A 16,598-nucleotide genomic window follows, 5' to 3' on the forward strand; every position below is an offset into this window, starting at 1 on the left:
AGATGGAGTCTTGCTCTGTCACCCAGGCTGGAGTGCAGTGGTTTGATCCTGGTCACAGCAACCTCCGCCTCCTGGGTTCAAGCAACTCTCCCTCAGCCTCCCAAGCAGCTGGGATTACAGGCATGCACCACCATGTGGGATCATTTCAAAAGCTTCCTCAGTCACACGTCTTGTATTTAGACTGGGAAGACTCAAATGGCTGAGGGCTGGGACAGACAGGACATCTCACAGTATAACTGTGTGATCTCTCCATGTAATCCCTCCAGCATGGTGGTATGGAGGCAGCTGGGCTTCTTATAGGCTGGCTTCATGCTCCAAAGGCCCATAGCCCCAGAGAGAGCCAGGTGGGAGCTGCATTACCTTTTCTGACGCAGCCTCAGCAGTCATGCAGTCTCTTTGACCACATTCTACCTCTTAGAAGTGAGTCAGGGCCAGACGTGGTGGTTCACGCCTATAATCCCAGCACTTTGGGAGGCTGAGGTGGGCAGATCACCTGAGTGAGGTCAGGAGTTCAAGAGCAGCCTGGCTAACATGGTGAAACCTCATCTCTACTAAAAATACAAAAATTAGCTGGGTGTGGTGGCACATGCCTGCAATCCTAGCTACTTGGGAGGCTGAGGTAGGAGAATAGCTTGAACCCGGGAGGCAGAGGCTGCAGTGAGCCAAGATCGCGCCATTGCACTCCAGCCTGGAAAACAGAGGGAGGCTCTGTCTCAAAAAAAAATAAAAGAATTAGAAGAAGTAAGTTGGCCAGGCACAGTAACTCTCACATATAATCCCAGCACTTTGGGAGGCTGAAATGGGAGAATCATTTGAGCCTAGGAGTTCGAAACCAGCCTGGGCAACGGTGGTGAAACTCCATCTTTACAAAAAAATACAAAAATCTACCGAGAGCAGTGACTCACACTTGTAATCCCAGCACTTTGGAAGGCCGAGGTGGGCGGGTTGCCTGAGGTCAGGAGTTTGAGACCAGCCTGGCCAACATGGTGAAACATCATCTCTACAAAAAAATACAAAAATTAGCTGGGCGTGGTGGCAGGCACCTGTAATTCCAGCTACTTGGGACCCTGAGACAGGAGAATTGCTTGAACCCGGGAGGCAGAGGTTGCAGGGAGCTCAGACCGCGCCATTGCCCTCCAGCCTGGGCAACAAGAGTGCTACTCCATCTCAAAAAAAAAAAAAAAAAATCAGCTGGGTGTGGTGGTGAGCACCTATGGTCCCAGCTACTCAGGAGGCTAAGGTAGGAGGATCGCCAGAGCCCAGGAGGTCAAGGCTGCAGTGAGCCGTGATTGCGCCACTGCACTCCAGCCTGGGATACACAGTGAGATCCTGTCTCAAAAGAAAAGGAAGTAAGTCAGGAAGGCTAGACCATGTTCAAGGTGGGGAGGAGTTAGACTCCACTCCATGAGGGGTGTCAGAGAATTTGCAGACATGGGCTGGGCGTGGTGGCTCACACCTGTAATCCCAGCACTTTGTGAGGCCAAGGCAGGCAGATCACAAGGTCAGGAGTTCGTGACCCGCCTGAACAACACAGTGAAACCCCCATCTCTACTAAAAATACAAAAATTAGCTGGGCAGGGTGGCAGGCACCTGAAATCCCAGATATTCAGGAGGCTGAGGCAGGACAATTGCTTGAAACCAGGAGGCGGAAGTTGTGATGAGCCAAGATCATGCCACTGCACTCTTGCACTCCAGCCTGGGTGACAGAGCGAGACTCTGTCTCAAAAATAAAATAAAGAAATAAAGTAATAATAATAATAAGTGTGTAGCTCCTCCCCTCGTCTCTTGGTCCTGCTCCCCTTCACCTTTGTCATGAGTAGAAGATCCCTGAGTCCTCCCCAGAAGAAGATGCTGCCTTTCTTCCTCTAGAGCCTGTGGAACTGTAAGCTGATTAAACCACCTTTTTTTTTTTTTTTTTTTTTTTTTGAGACAGAGTCTTGCTCTGTCGCCCAGGCTGGAGTACAGTGGCAGAATCTCGGCTCACTGCAAGCTCCACCTCCTGGGTTCACACCTTTCTCCTGCCTCAGCCTCCCAAGTAGCTGGGACTACAGGCACCCACCACCACGCCTGGCTAATTTTTTGTATTTTTTAGTAGAGACAGGTTTTCACTGACAGGATGGTCTTGATCTCCTGACCTCGTGATCCTCCCACCTCGGCCTCCAAAAGTGCTGGGATTATAGGTGTGAGCCACCACGCCCAGCCAAACCACCTTTCTTTATAAATTATCTAGTCTCAGGTATTTCTTTTTTCTTTTTTAGTCTCAGGTATTCCTTTTTTTTTTTTTTAAGACAGAGTCTTGCTGTGTTGCCCAGGCTGGAGTGCAGTGGTGCAATCTCAGCTCACTGTAAACTCTGCCTCCTGGGTGAAGAGATTCTCCTGCCTCAGCCTCCCCAGTAGCTGGGATTACAGGTGTGCGCCACCACGCCCAGCTAATTTTTTTTGTATTTTTTAGTAGAGACGGGGTTTCACCATGTTGGCCAGGCTGGTCTTAAACGCCTGACCTCATGATCTGCCTGCCTCAGCCTCCCAAAGTGCTGGGATTACAGACGTGAGCCACCGTGCCCGGCCTTCAGGTATTTCTTTATAGAAGTGTGAGAATGGAGTAATACAGAAGTCCTACATCAGTCTCACTGGGTTAAAATCAAGGTGTTGGTAGGGCTGCAGTCCTTTTTTTTTTTTTTTTTTTTTTTTGAGTCAGAGTCTTGCTCTGTTGCCCAGCCTGGAGTGCACGATCTTGGCTCACTGCAACCTACCCCTCCCGGGTTCAAGCAATTCTCCTACCTCAGCCTCCCAAGTTGGTGGGATTACAGGCGCCTGCCACCACACCCAGCTAATTTTTTAAATTTTTAGTAGAGACAGTGTTTCACCATGTTGGCTAGGCTGGTCTCAAACTCCTGACCTCAAGTAATCCGCCTGCCTTGGGCTCCCAAACTGATGGGATTACCGGTGTGAGCCGTGGCACCCAGCCGGGCTGCAGTCCTTTCTGGAAGCTTCAGAGGAGAATCTGTTTTCTTGCCTTTTCCAGCTTCTACAGTTACCTACATTCCTTGGCTCATGGCCCCTTCCTCCATCTTCAAAGGCAGGAATATTGCATCTCTCAGATCATTCTTCCCTAGCCACACCTCCCTTGGGCTCTGACATCATGTGAGAATGATTTTATGCTTTTAATGATCCACGTGATTATGTTGATACCACATAGAAAATCCAGGATAATCTTTTCTTCTTAAGGTCCATACCCTTAATTGTCATGGTGATCAGCGACTATCCAGGACCAGAGGTGCAGACAGTAAAAAGAATGTTTACTCGGCTCACTGCAACCTCCGCTTCCCGGGCTCAAGTGGTTCTCCTACCTCAGTCTCCTGAGTAGCTGGGATTACAGGCACCTGCCACCATGCCCGGCTAATTTTTGTATTTTCAGTAGAGATGAGGTTTCACCATGTTGGCCAGGCTGGTCTTGAACTCTTGGACTCAAGTGATCCACCCGCCTTGGCCTCCCGAAATGATGGGATGACAGGCATGAGCCACCGCACCTGGCCTACCAGGTACCATTCGAACACCCAGCTAACTCCCTACTCTAAGTCACACCTGAGCCATTTTATCATGGGGGCTGTCGGAGGCACTGCTGTTTTTCACTGAAGCCCATACCCAATCCCTCAGCCTCGTGTGCTTTTCCCTCACCCACTTCAAAGGCCCGTGGCTTTGGGACGCCTCTCCACCTCATTAGTCATTCCCTCCCCTGCCCATCGCGTCGAAACACAATGCATTGTGGTTATTTATGTCCAGAGCTGGTTCCTCAACTAGGCTGTCAGCTAGCCAGTGCAGAGGGTGTGTATTAGTCACATTTGTATCATCAGCCCCCGATGGGCCATGGCTACATACTTGTTGAGTGAATAACACAAGGGGCATCTTTAGCATTTCTTTGTGGGGCCCAATCTCCTCAGCGAAAGTACAGGGAATTCTCCACACTAACTAGGCCAGCTGGGTCTGGGTGGCATTTTATGACTTTTTTGTTGTCGTTATTTTGCGATGGAGTCTTGCTCTGTCACCCAGGCTGGAGTGCAGTGGCGTGATCTGCAACCTCCGCCTCCCAGATTCAGGCGATGCTCCTGCCTCAGCCTCCTGAGTAGCTACGATTACAGGCACGAGCCATCAAGCTGGTTAATTTCTATTTTTTTGGTAAAGATGAGGTTTCACCATGTTGCCCATGCTGGTCTCAAACTGGGCTCAAGCGATCCACCTGCCTTCATCTTCCAAAGTGCTGGGATTACAGGTGTGGACCACCACACTCAGCAGAGTAAAAAATGTTTAACAGCTTTATTAATATAGGATTAATATGCTGTACAATATGCCATTTAAAGTATACAACTCAGTGTCTTCAGTATATTCACAGGGTTGTGCAACCACCACCACCATCTATAATAATTTTAGACAATTTCTGTTTCCCAAAGAGAAACTCCCTACTTATTAGCAATCACTTCCCATCCTTGCCCCCAACCTAGCCTTCTGTCTGTATCCATAGATTGGCCTCTTCTTGGACATTCTATATAAAGTGAATCATACCATATGTATTCTTTTTTTTTTTTTTTTCTAGAAGGAGTCTCATTCTGTCACCCAGGCTGGAGTGCAGTGGCGTGATCTCGGCTCACTGCAACCTCCGCCTCCTGGGTTCAAGCAATTTTCCTGCCTCAGCCTCCCGAGTAGCTGGGATTACAGGTGCCCGCCACCACACCCAGCTAATTTTTGTATTTTTAGTAGAGACGGGGTTTCACCATGTTGGCTAGGCTGGTCTCGAACTCCTGACCTCATGATCTGCCTGCCTCAGTCTCCTAAAGTGCTGGGATTACAGGCGTGAGCCACCACGCCTGGCGATTTTTGTATTTTCGGTAGAGACAGGGTTTCCCCATGTTAGCCAGGCTGGTCTTGAACTCCTGATCTCAGATGATCCACCCACCTCAGCCTCCCAAAGTGCTGGGATTACAGGCGTGAGCCACCTGGCCAGGCAATATATATTATTTTGTGTCTGGCTTCTTTCACTTATTAATAGCATCATGTTTTGGGAGGTTATCCATCTTGCAGCATTTATCTATCAATCTGTCTATATATATTTTTTGCAACAAGGTCTCTCACTCTGTAGGCTGGAGTGCAGTGGTGTGATCATAGTTCCCTGCAGCCTCTACCTTCTGGCTCAAGCAATTCTCCTACCTCAGCCTCCCCAGTAGCTGGGACTAGAGGTGCTCACCACCACACCTGGCTAACTTTTCGTAGTTAGGGGGTCTGGCTATGTTGCCCAGGCTGCTCTGGAACTCCTTGTCTCAAGAAATCCTCCTGCCTCTGCTCCCCAAAGTGCTGAGATCAAGCCTGGCCTCCTTTTTATTTTTATTTTTTTGAGACAGAGTCTTGCCCTGTCTTCCAGGCTGGAGTGCAGTGGCACGATCTTGGCTCACTGCAAGCTCTGCCTTCTGGGTTCACGCCATTCTCCTGCCTCAGCCTCCCTAGTAGCTGGGACTACAGGCGCCCACCACCACGCCCGGCTAATTTTTTTTGTATTTTTAGTAGAGACGGGGTTTCACCCTGTTAGCCAGGATGGTCTCGATATCCTGACATCGTGATCTGCCCGCCTCGGCCTCCCAAAGTGCTGGGATTACAGGCGTGAGCCACCGTGCTCGGCCAGCCTCCTTTTTAAGTAGTTTTCCATTGCACAAATGTAGCACATTTTATTCATCCACTCATCAGTCTCTAGTTAATGCATCTGTTGTATTTGTTCAGATTGGCTGGGGTTCAATACCCACTGGACAACTTCCTAGATGAGTGACTTTTGGTAAATCATAATCTCTCCAAGTCTGCCTCAGTTTCTTCAATTATAAAATGTCAATAATAATGCAATGTACCTCATAGAGAGTCATGGTTGTATTGCCACAGTAATTAATAAAGTGCCAGGAACTTTATAAGGATTATTTAACACCCTTATTATTTACAAAGTAGGCAACAGAGGCTATTGCGGTGGTTCACACCTGTAATCCCGGCACTTTGGGAGTTGGAGGTGGGAGGATCACTTGAGGCGAGGAGTTCAAGACCAGCCTGGGCAACACAGTGAGACTCCCATCTCTACAAAAAAATTAAAAAATTTTGTAGCTGACTCTTTGGACAATAAAGAATTTTATTTTAGAAAATTAGCCAGGTGGCTGGGTGCGGTGGCTCACGCCTGTAATCCCAACACTTTGGGAGGCTGATGAGGGTGGATCACAAGGTCAGGAGTTCAAGACCAGCTTGGCCAAGATGGTGAAACCCCGTCTCTACTAAAAAAATACAAAAATTAGCTGGGCATTATGGCGGGCACCTGTAATCCTAGCTACTGGGGAGGCTGAGGCAGGGAACTGCTTGAATCCAGGAGGCAGAGGTTGCAATGAGCCGAGATCGCGACACTGCACTCCAGCCTGGGCAACAGAGTGAGACTGATCTCAAAAAAAAAAAAAAAAAGAAAAAGAAAAAAAGAAAATTAGCCAGGTGTAGCGGAGCGCACCTGTGGTCCCAGCTACTCTGGCAGGCTGGGGTGGGAGGATTGCTTGAGCCCAGGAGTTCAAGGCTGCAGTGAGCTCTGATTGCACCACTGCATTCCAGCCTGGGCGACAGAGCAAGACCCTGTCTCTTAAAAAATAAATAAATAAACTGCAATGTTTCTGGCAGCCCAGATGCCACCAGCCTCACTACTCTCTGAGGGGTGGGATTTTAACATGCAAAGGCCCACTAACCCGATCACGTCTCACAACTTCAGCTGATTAATACTTTGTTAAAACCTAGACCACGAAAACAGACAGAGCCCGGCAAGGTGGCTCACGCCTGTAATCCCAACACTTTGGGAGGCCGAAGCGGGTGGATCACGAGGTCAGGAGTTCAAGACTAGCCTGGCCAAGATGATGAAACCCCGTCTCTACTAAAAAATACACAAATTAGCTAGGCGTTATGGCGGGCGCCTGTAATCCCAGCTACTCGGGAGGCTGAGGCAGGGAATTGCTTGAACCTGGGAGGCAGAGGTTGCAGTGAGCCGAGATCGTGCCACTGCACTCCAGCCTGGGTGACAGAGCGAGACTCTGTCTCAAGAAAGAAAAAAAGAGGCTGGGCACGGTGCCTCACGCCTGTAATCCCAGGACTTTGGGAGGCCGAGGCGGGCGGATCACGAGGTCAGGAGATTGAAACCATCCTGGCTAACACGGTGAAACCCCGTCTCTACTAAAAACACAAAAAATTAGCCGGGCTTGGTGGCAACCGCCTGTAGTCCCAGCTACTTGGGAGGCTGAGGCAGAAGGAGAATCGCTTGAACCCAGGAGGCAGAGGTTGCAGTAAGCCGAGATCCAGCCTGGGCGACAGAGCGAGACTCCGTCTCAAAAAAAAAAAAAAAAAAAAAAAAGGTTAAAGAAAAAAAGAAAAGAAAACACAAGATAATCCTGTCCGCAAACGCTTAGCAGTCTTAAATCGGCCTGGTGGAAGGATGCAGGGACACTCCCCCACCCTGCCCCCCGAAAAAGGGGAACGCGCAGCGCGAGGTTCCGGGTCCGCCAAGCTCCCGGCATGCAGCGCGGCGATCCCGGCGAGCACCTTGGCGCGCGGAGCTGGCACCTTGGCGCTGTTGGTGGCGGCGGAGACAGCTGTGAAGTGTGAGGTTCTTTGTCTGCTGGCAGCTAGGGGCGACGAGGCGGGACGTCATGGAAGTGTAAGTCTTCTCGGGCGCGTCCCTTTTCGGCCGAGGAGCCCAACGGTTTGACCGCTGAGAGCTGAGAGCCGTGGGGACTGGGCGACCCTCGTACGGGAGTGAGGGCAGCGGGCCGGCCCTGTCCGGGAGGGCCGCGGGATGGTGACGGGGACGAACGGGACTCTCGCTTTGCCCTTCCGAACCTTCGCTTCCCCTCCACGCCGTGTCTGGGGTGCGGGGCCGAGCACTTCCGTGTCCAGCTGCCTTTCAATGTGCCCCCTCAGCGTTTCTGGGTCACAGTGCGGGGGTGGAGCCCAGTCTGGTATCCGACCCCGGACTTAGAAGGCTATAAAGGCCTGAGTCTGTCCGCTCTGAAAGTAGGTGGAGGAGAGACGAATCAGGGCCGGGTAGAGCTCTGCTTGCAGCTGTAGGCCCCTGGAGAGCCCTCGGAAGAGCTGCCCTCGGAGTTTGATGGGAGCAGTAAACACTGTGAGGGAAGGGGCTCGTTTTGGGGTGGAGAAGGGACGGACGTGAACCAGGACTGGGACCAGAGAAACAGCAGGGGGTGTGTGGGTGTGTGTGCAAGGCGAGGGTAGAAGGTTTTCTGACAGTTTAACTCCACGTGGTCTTTTCCATGCTTGCTCGTTGCGCCTGGTGCAAATGGAAGATTTTGCATCTACTCTGAATGTGGGCTTTATACGGTTGATATTAATTTGTAGGTATTACTATCTTGTGTTCTCTTTGAACTGATTATTTGATACAGTTTCCTTTATGTTCTTTTGCCTCATGTTTAATGGTTATATGTACTATGGCATTTCACATTTTTACATTTTTAATTAATTGTTTTTTCTTAAGAAACAGGGTCTTGCTCTGTCCCCCAGGCGGGGTGTAATCATGGTTCACTGCAGCCTCCCTTTCTGGACTCAAGCAATCCTGCTTCAGCCTCTTCAGTAGCTGGGACTACAGGCCCACGCCATCACTCACCACTAATTTTTTAAAAAAAGTTTTGTAGATGTAGGGTCTCACTACAGCCCAGGCTGGTCTCCAGCTCCTGAGCTCAAGTGATCCTCCTGCTTTGTACTCCCAAAGTCCTGGGATTGCAGGCGTGAGCCACTTCACCTGGCCCCTTCCGATTTTTTTTTTTAAACACAATATGTCTGTGTAACTGAAATGAAAGGCTCATGAAACAATAATGTGTGGAGTACACTCTCATATTGTCTATTTTTTATTAAGATGAATGGGGCCAACCGTGGTGGCTCACACCAGCAATCCCAGCACTTTGGGAAGCTTAGGCAGAAGGATCACTTGAACCTGGGAGGTGGAGACCAGCCTGGGCAACATAGGGAGACCCTGTCTCTGCAAAAAATTAAGAAGTTAGCTGGGTGTGGTGGTTCATGCCTGTAGTCTCAGCTACTTACGAGGCTGAGATGGGAGGATCACTTGATCCCAGGAGGCTGCAATGAGCTGAGATCGAGCCACTACACTCCTGCCAGAGTGACAGTGTAAGGCTCTGTCTTAAAAAAACAAACAAACAAAAAAAAACTGAACCACTGAATTAATTTTGCAACCCACTGATGGGATTTCATCTGCAACCTAAAAAACTATTCATATAATTTACTCTAGTCCAAGCCATCATTACTAATTTTTCCCTCTTTACTAGAGCATTTCCTGTGAGCATACAACCCTGCTTTAGAGAATTCATCTTAGAAAATCCTCCGTCCCCACATACATGTCCACCTCTTACTCCATTTCTGCTTCCCATCCCAACAAAACTTCTTGAAAGTGCTGATTAGCCCCTCATTCTCTCAATCATTCTGTTGGGCTTTCATCCTCACTGGTCTACGGAAATGACTGTTAAGATTACCTGAACCAGCGGGGCGCGGTGGCTCATGCCTATAATCCCAGCACTTTAGGAGGCCAAAGTGGGCGAATCCCCTGAGGTCAGGAGTTTGAGACCAGCCTGGCCAACATGGCATAACCTCCTCTCTACTAAAAATACAAAAATTAACTGGGTGTAGTGGTGGGCGCCTGTAATCCCAGTTACTCAGGAGGCTGAGGCAGGAGAATCACTTGAACTCGGGAGGCAGAGGTTGCAGTGAACCAAATTGTGCCACTGCACTCCAGCCTAGGTGACAGGGCAAGACTGTCTCAAAAAAAAAAAAAAAAAAAAAAACCTGATCCCTTCATCTTGTCAGATTCAGAGGTTGATTTTCTGGCCTCAACTTTCTTGATCTCTCAGCAGTGGTTAATACAGAAACTCTAGAAACTTTCCTTTTCTTGTGATGTATGTTCCTTTGTGATATTTCCTCCTACATCAAGGACTACTTCAGTGTCCTTCCCTGGGTCCCATTCCTCTCTTGCTTGATGTCTAACTGTTGAGTGGTATCTTAGGGCTCAGTCCTGGGACCCTTTCTCTCCACACTCTGTCATTTAACCCATCTATGTGCTGATGGTTCTCAAAGGTATGTTTCTAACCTTCTTCTCATCATCTATCCAATTGCATAGACCAAAAATCTAGCCCTCTCTCTTCACTCCCTAAATCCAGTCCATCAGTGGTCCTGTTGTTTCCACCCTAGAATATATTTTGAATGCAGTTACTTTTCACCATCTCCAATGTTAGCTTTGTAGTCCATCACCTCTGGGCTGGATTAAGCAATAGCCTTTGAGTGTTCACTCTTCCCCAGCCTCCATTCTGTTCTCCACATGGCAACGGGAGTGATCTTAAGTAATGATTGGAACATGTCGCTCCTGGGTAAAACCCTTCATTGACTTTCCATTGTACTTAGAGAAAATCTCCATCTCTTACCAGGACCTGCAAGACCCTGTAAAACCTCACCTACTCCCCAGCCTTACCACTTGCCACTCTCCCAACCTCCCAGACACACACTTTCCACTGACAGGTATTTCCTTCTCCTCTAACCTTCTAAGCACTTCCTGAGGACCATTGCGTTGTGGTACCCTCTGTCTGGTATACTTTCCTCCTCGCCCTCGTCCTGTTCTCTTCTTTTTATTGTTCTTTTTTTAGTTCGCTTTTGAGATGGAGTCTTGCTCTGTCACTCAGGCTGTAGTACAGTGGCGCAATGTCAGCTCACTGCAACCTGTGCCTCCCGGGTTCAAGATTCTCGTGCCTCAGCCTACCCCAAATAGCTGGGATTACAGGCGTGTGCCACCACGCCCAGCTAATTTATGTATTTTTAGTAGAGACGGGGTTTCCATGTTGGCCAGACTGGTCTTGAATTCCTGACCTCAGGTGATTTGCCTGCCTCAGCCTCCCAAAGTGCTGGGATTACAGGCGTGAGCCACCACACCTGGCCACCTGTTCTTGAAGGTTGTGTCCCTTTTCAAAGTTGCCTTTCGTCTTCAGTAAGTCTAACTAACATAAGTTCTTTTTGTCTTTCATAGTACCTTGATTTACTTTCCCTCAAATAATTACAAGTTGCAATAATAAATGTATGTTTACTTGTTTGGAGGGTGGGGACCAGTGTCTGTTCACCTAGTGCTTAGCATTGCATCTGGCACACAGTAGGCATTCAGCAAATACTTGTTCAATAAAGTAATATAACAATACTTTATTAGCTTCATAAATATAGTCATCTCTCAGCGTCTTTGGGGGATTGGTTCTGGGACCCCCTGCGTATACCAAAATTCACAGATGCTCAAGTCCCTGATATAAAATGGTGTAGTATTTGCATATAATCTATGCACATTCTCCCATATACTTTAAATCGTCTCTAGATGACTTATTATGATACCATGACATGTAATATCGGTTTTTGTCCATGGTTCCTGGCTCATAACTACCATAGCCTTTATTACTTCCTAAATAACTAAAACAGTAAGCATAACTTTTGTTAAAGTATTTGTCCTTTGTCCAAGGTTCCTGAAGCGGCCTTGGGACAGCTTCAGAGCAGTAAAGGTGAAAGACAGTCTTTTGTTAGAATGTTGGGGCACTCTAAGCCTCAGAAGCAGGCCTCAGAAAACAGAAGCTCTGTCTGTCTCTTGCCCTCTAATCATCCCCTGCCTTTCTGTCTTAGAGCTGGTTGTAAAGAAATTCTCTGACCTATCTTGTCTGATTGTTTCAGAGGGGGTCCTGCCCCTTACCCAGTAGGAAGGAATACCACACAGAGAGGCCAGGGAGAATCTGGATGGGCCTTGCTGGGTGTCTGCACTCAGTCTTAGTATTAGATCACACTCTCTGTCCAGTCAATTACTGTGAGGTTAGCCATGCTTCAATCATCTCTCTAATGAAATCTCTACAAAACGCCCAAGAGAACTTCTGGATAGCCTAACAGGTGGAAGTTTCTGGAGGGTGGTATGCCTGGGGAGGGCATAGAGCTCTGCGCCCCCTCTCTATCCCTCACCCTGTGCACCACTTCATCTGTATGCTTGGTAATATCCTTTATAATAAACCAGTAAACCTAAGTAGGTGTTTTGTGAGCCATTCTAGCAAATTAATGAAGCCTAAAGAGGAGGTCTTGGGAACTGCAGCTTGAAGCCCGCCGTTGAGAAGTTCTGGAGGCCCTGACTTGTGTGACTGCTGTCTGAAGTAGGGGCAGTCTTCTGGGACTGAGCCCTCAGCCTGTGGAATCTCACACTGTTTTCAGATAGTGTCTGAAATGAATTGGATTGGAAGGTACCCAGCTGGTGTTGGCTGCAGAATTGATTGCTTGTTTATTGGTAGAGAGAAATCCCCACACATCTGGTCACAGAAGTCTTCTGTATTGATTGTTGTCGAGTGAGAGCAGAGGAAAAACTGTTTGATTATCAACCAACTTGTCATATCTGATGCAATGTAAAGGCTGTGTAAATAGTAGTTGTACTGTGTTGTTTAGGGAATAATGACAAAAAGCAGTCTATCCATGTTCAGTGTAGAGGCAGCCATCCTAGGCCTAACTACATAGTACATGTCAGCAACAATGTAGCATTTTCTTAAAAATTTTTTTTGCAGCCCGGTGCTCATGCCTGTAATCCCAGCACTTTGGGAGGCTGAGTGGGGCGGATCATGAGGTCAGGAGATCGAGACCATCCTGGCTAACACAGTGAAACCCCTTCTCTACTAAAAATAGAAAAAATTAGCTGGGCGCTGTGGCGGGCGCCTGTAGTCCCAGCTACTATCGGGAGGCTGAGGCAGGAGAATGGCGTGAACCCGGGAGGTGGAGCTTGCAGTGAGCCAAGATCGCACCACTGCGCTCCAGCCTGGGCGATAGAGCAAGACCCCGTCTCAAAAAAAAAGAAAAAAAGAAAAAGAAAAAAAAATGTTTTTTGCATGTTTTTCATTTGAGGTTGGTTGAATCTAAGGATGTGGAACCTGAGGCTAAGGAAAGCCGACTGTATAAATTCATTAGCTAGCATCCTAGTTGCTAGGCGTGTATATTTTCTGATTTTCCTAAGTGAAATGGTTTGAATCACGGGGTTTTGTTCTTGTAACAGCCTGTCCCCTTCTGCCAAGTAGTCAGTGACTTCCTGTAACCAATCAAGAATTTTGCAGCCAGTAATTCATGGGAAAATGAGGTTTCCTGAGATAGACATGTGATTTGGGAGTGGAAGGGCCCTGGAGTGGAAAGGTCTGGAAGCCTAACTTCTGGTCCTCACCTGGTCTTCAACAGGAGGCGTGACCTTTGGAAGTCTGCTCCTTAGGATCTTTAGCAGAACCTTGAGTTGCAGATACAGTTGACCCTTGAACAACACGAGCTTGAACTTCATGGATCTCCTTATACGCAGATTTTAAAAAATAAATGCAGTTGGCCCTCCATATCTGCAGGTTCCACATCTGCAACCAAACACAGAGAATGAAAATATAGTATTTGAGGGATGAGAATATACCCACGTATGTGGAGAGCTGGCTTCCTAGCTGCTGGTTCTGCAAGGCTCTCTGGGACACAAGCATGTTTGGATTTTAGTATATGTGGGGGTCCTGGGACCAATCTCCAGTGAATACCAGGGGATGCCTGTATATTGTACCTCTATCAGACACTCCCAGAACCTGAAGCGAGGAGGCACAATGAACAGCTCCCCTAAGTTTTTGCTACTTTTTAAAATTCTGATTGAGGAAATACCTACTAAGTAACTAATACATAATAATAATAATAATAATAATAATACCTGAAATTTCTTCTTTTTTTTTTTGAGATGGAGTTTCTCTCTTGTCACCCAGGCTGGAGTGCAATGGCGCAATCTCGGCTGACTGCAACCTCCACCTCCCGAGTTCAAGCAATCCTCCTGCCTGAGCCTACTGGGTAGCTGCCTGGCTAATTTTTGTATTTTCAGTAGAGATGGGGTTTCATCATGTTGGCCAGGCTGGTCTTGAACTCCTGAGCTCAGGTGATTCTACCGCCTCGGCCTCCGAAAGTGCTGGGATTACAGGCATAAGCCACCGCACTGGCCCAGAAATTTATTTAAGGGGAGGAATATTTATGCTTTATTTGATTGACAATTTAAAAATAAAAATTTCTTGACCATTACTTGGAAATGTATTTTCGTCAAGTAAAAGCATACTTTTTTTTTTTTTTTTGAGATGGAGTCTCACTCCATCACCTAGGCTAGAGTGCAGTGGTGCAATCTCAGCTCACTGCAATCTCCACTTCCTGGGTTCGAGCGATTCTTCTGCCTCAGCCTCCTGACTAGCTGGGACTACAGGCATGTGCCACCATGCAAAATATATAGCAAAATTAGGTATTTCTATATATAAGGTATTTGCTATTTGGCTTTGTCTATAAATGATCATTTATATGGCTGGAAAAGTTTGTATCCACTCTTTTATTCTTGAACGTAATATATATAATTGGGAAAATAGACATTATCCTCTGTACCATCTTTTTGAGGTAGTGTCAGGATTTCTTTCCTTTTACAGCCAGAAATACTCATATTTAGAAAAGGTGGGTAATAGGTACTATAACAACTCAGTAACAGGACTGGAAAGAGGATACTCATTTGCTAGCTCCCAAGAGAATGCTACAAGTTAAGTTGTTCATTGACTTCAGAAGCTGCTCCGTTTGCTTGTACCAGAGTTTAGGTTTTCAGAGCATGACTTGATAGCATAGGTTGGGCATAGGAGAATTTGAGCAATTCTTGTCGTCATTGCCTGCGTAAGAGTTGACTGTGTGGCAATTAATAGGCACTGTTTGGCCGGGCACAGTGGCTCACGCCTGTAATCCCAGCACTTTGGGAGGCCGAGGTGGGTGGATCACGAGGTCAGGAGATCGAGACCATCCTGGCTAACACAGTGAAACCCCATCTCTACTAAAAATACAAAAAATTAGCCGGGCGTGGTGGTGGGTGCCCGTAGTCCCAGCTACTTGGGAGGCTGAGGCAGGAGAATGGCATGAACCTGGGTGGCGGAGTTTGCGGTGAGCTGAGATCGCGCCACTGCACTCCAGCCTGGGCGACAGAGCAAGACTCCGTCTCAAAAAAAAAAAAAAAAAAAAGGCACTGTTTGCATGTGCCATTTGTGTATGTGTTTGCTTCTAAGGAAAGTCCACCAAGAGATCATTTTGTTCTGTTTATTTGGAATTCAGTTTCCTCAAGTAGTTGTTTACATCCACTTAATTGACTCACCATTTTAAGCAAATTTTACAAGAAGTGTCAAATGGAAAGTCAGCTTCAGTCATCTAATTCATTACTTAAGGAAATTAAGTAACTGCCTGCCTGTAGTATAGATTTAGACAGTTGTTTTTTTTTGTTTTTTTTTTTTTGTTTTTTTTTTACTCAAGCATTGCTATGTTAATTTGCCAGGGCTGCTTTTAGAAAGCACCAGACACTGGGTGGCTTAGACAGCAAACACTTGTTTTCTGACAGTTCGGGAGACTGGATCAAGGTGTAGCAGGTTTGGTTTCTTTTGAGGCCTCTTGCCTGAGCTTGCAGATTGCAAACTTCTTGCTATGTTCTCACATGGTCTCTCCTCTGTGTGCACAAGTCCCTGGACTTTTTTCTAGACAGTCTTTAAAATGCGCTTAAGAGTATTTGCTTTAAACACATGTCAATAAAATGAGTACTATTCTTTCTTTCTTTCTTTTTTTTTTTTGAGATGGAGTCTCGCTCTGTCGCCCAGGCTGGAGTGCAGTAGCCCCATCTCGGCACACTGTAAGCTCCGCCTCCCGGGTTCACGCCATTCTCCTGCCTCAGCCTCCTGAGTAGCTGGGATTACAGGCGCCCGCCACTACGCCCGGCTAATTTTTTGTATTTTTAGTAGAGACGGGGTTTCACCGTGTTAGCCAGGATGGTCTTGATCTCCTGATCTCGTGATGCGCCCGACTTGGCCTCCCAAAGTGCCGGGATTACAGGCGTGAGCCACTGCGCCTGGCGTAAAATGAGTACTATTCTAAGTCCTACAGGAGAATATGAAGTTTTGTATAGGTAAGCAGTTTCTAGAAGTCTGATTGCATGTGAATATATTACATAATACTAAAGTGTTAGCTGTAGAGCAGACAGTTCCTGCTTTGTAGAGATCAACAGCTTCTACGTTTATAATTGCTAGATGTGTCTATTAAGTTCTAGTAGCTCTAAAAAACTTTTAGAGGCCTGGTATGGTGGCTCACGCCTGTAATCCCAGTACTTTGGGAGGGCAAAGCGGTCAGATCACCTGAGGTCAGGAGTTTGAGACCAGCCTGACCAACATGGAGAAACCCCGTCTCTACTAAAAATACAAAATTAGCCAGGTGTGGTGGCTCATGCCTGTAATACCAGCTACTTGGGAGGCTGAGGCAGGAGAATCGCTTGAACTCGGGAAGTGGAGGTTATGGTGAGCTGAGATCATGCCATTGCACTCCAGCCTGGGCAACAAGAGCGAAACTCTTGTCTCAAAAAAAAAAAAAAAAAAAGAGGGGGTCGGGCGCAGTGGCTGAGGCCTGTAATCCCAGCACTTTGGGAGGCCGAGGCGGGCGGATCATGAGGTCAGGAGATCGAGACCATCCTG

The 16,598-nt window shown here is 47.5% G+C and overlaps 1 protein-coding gene across 3 annotated transcripts in view; it reads left to right on the forward strand.

The window, feature by feature from the left end:
* The first annotated feature begins 7,437 nt into the window (after positions 1–7,437).
* The window catches only part of CRCP (CGRP receptor component), a 40,045-nt gene continuing 30,884 nt past the window's right edge, over positions 7,438–16,598 (forward strand). The window contains exon 1 of one of the 3 annotated variants that reach the window (XM_009453163.5): positions 7,438–7,708. In XM_009453163.5, coding sequence (XP_009451438.1) covers positions 7,487–7,708 — 222 coding nt within the window. In that variant the 5' untranslated portion in view covers positions 7,438–7,486. 3 annotated transcript variants of the gene reach the window in all.

The sequence above is a fragment of the Pan troglodytes genome, chromosome 6 (assembly GCF_028858775.2).
Source record: "Pan troglodytes isolate AG18354 chromosome 6, NHGRI_mPanTro3-v2.0_pri, whole genome shotgun sequence".
Lineage (NCBI taxonomy): Eukaryota > Metazoa > Chordata > Mammalia > Primates > Hominidae > Pan > Pan troglodytes.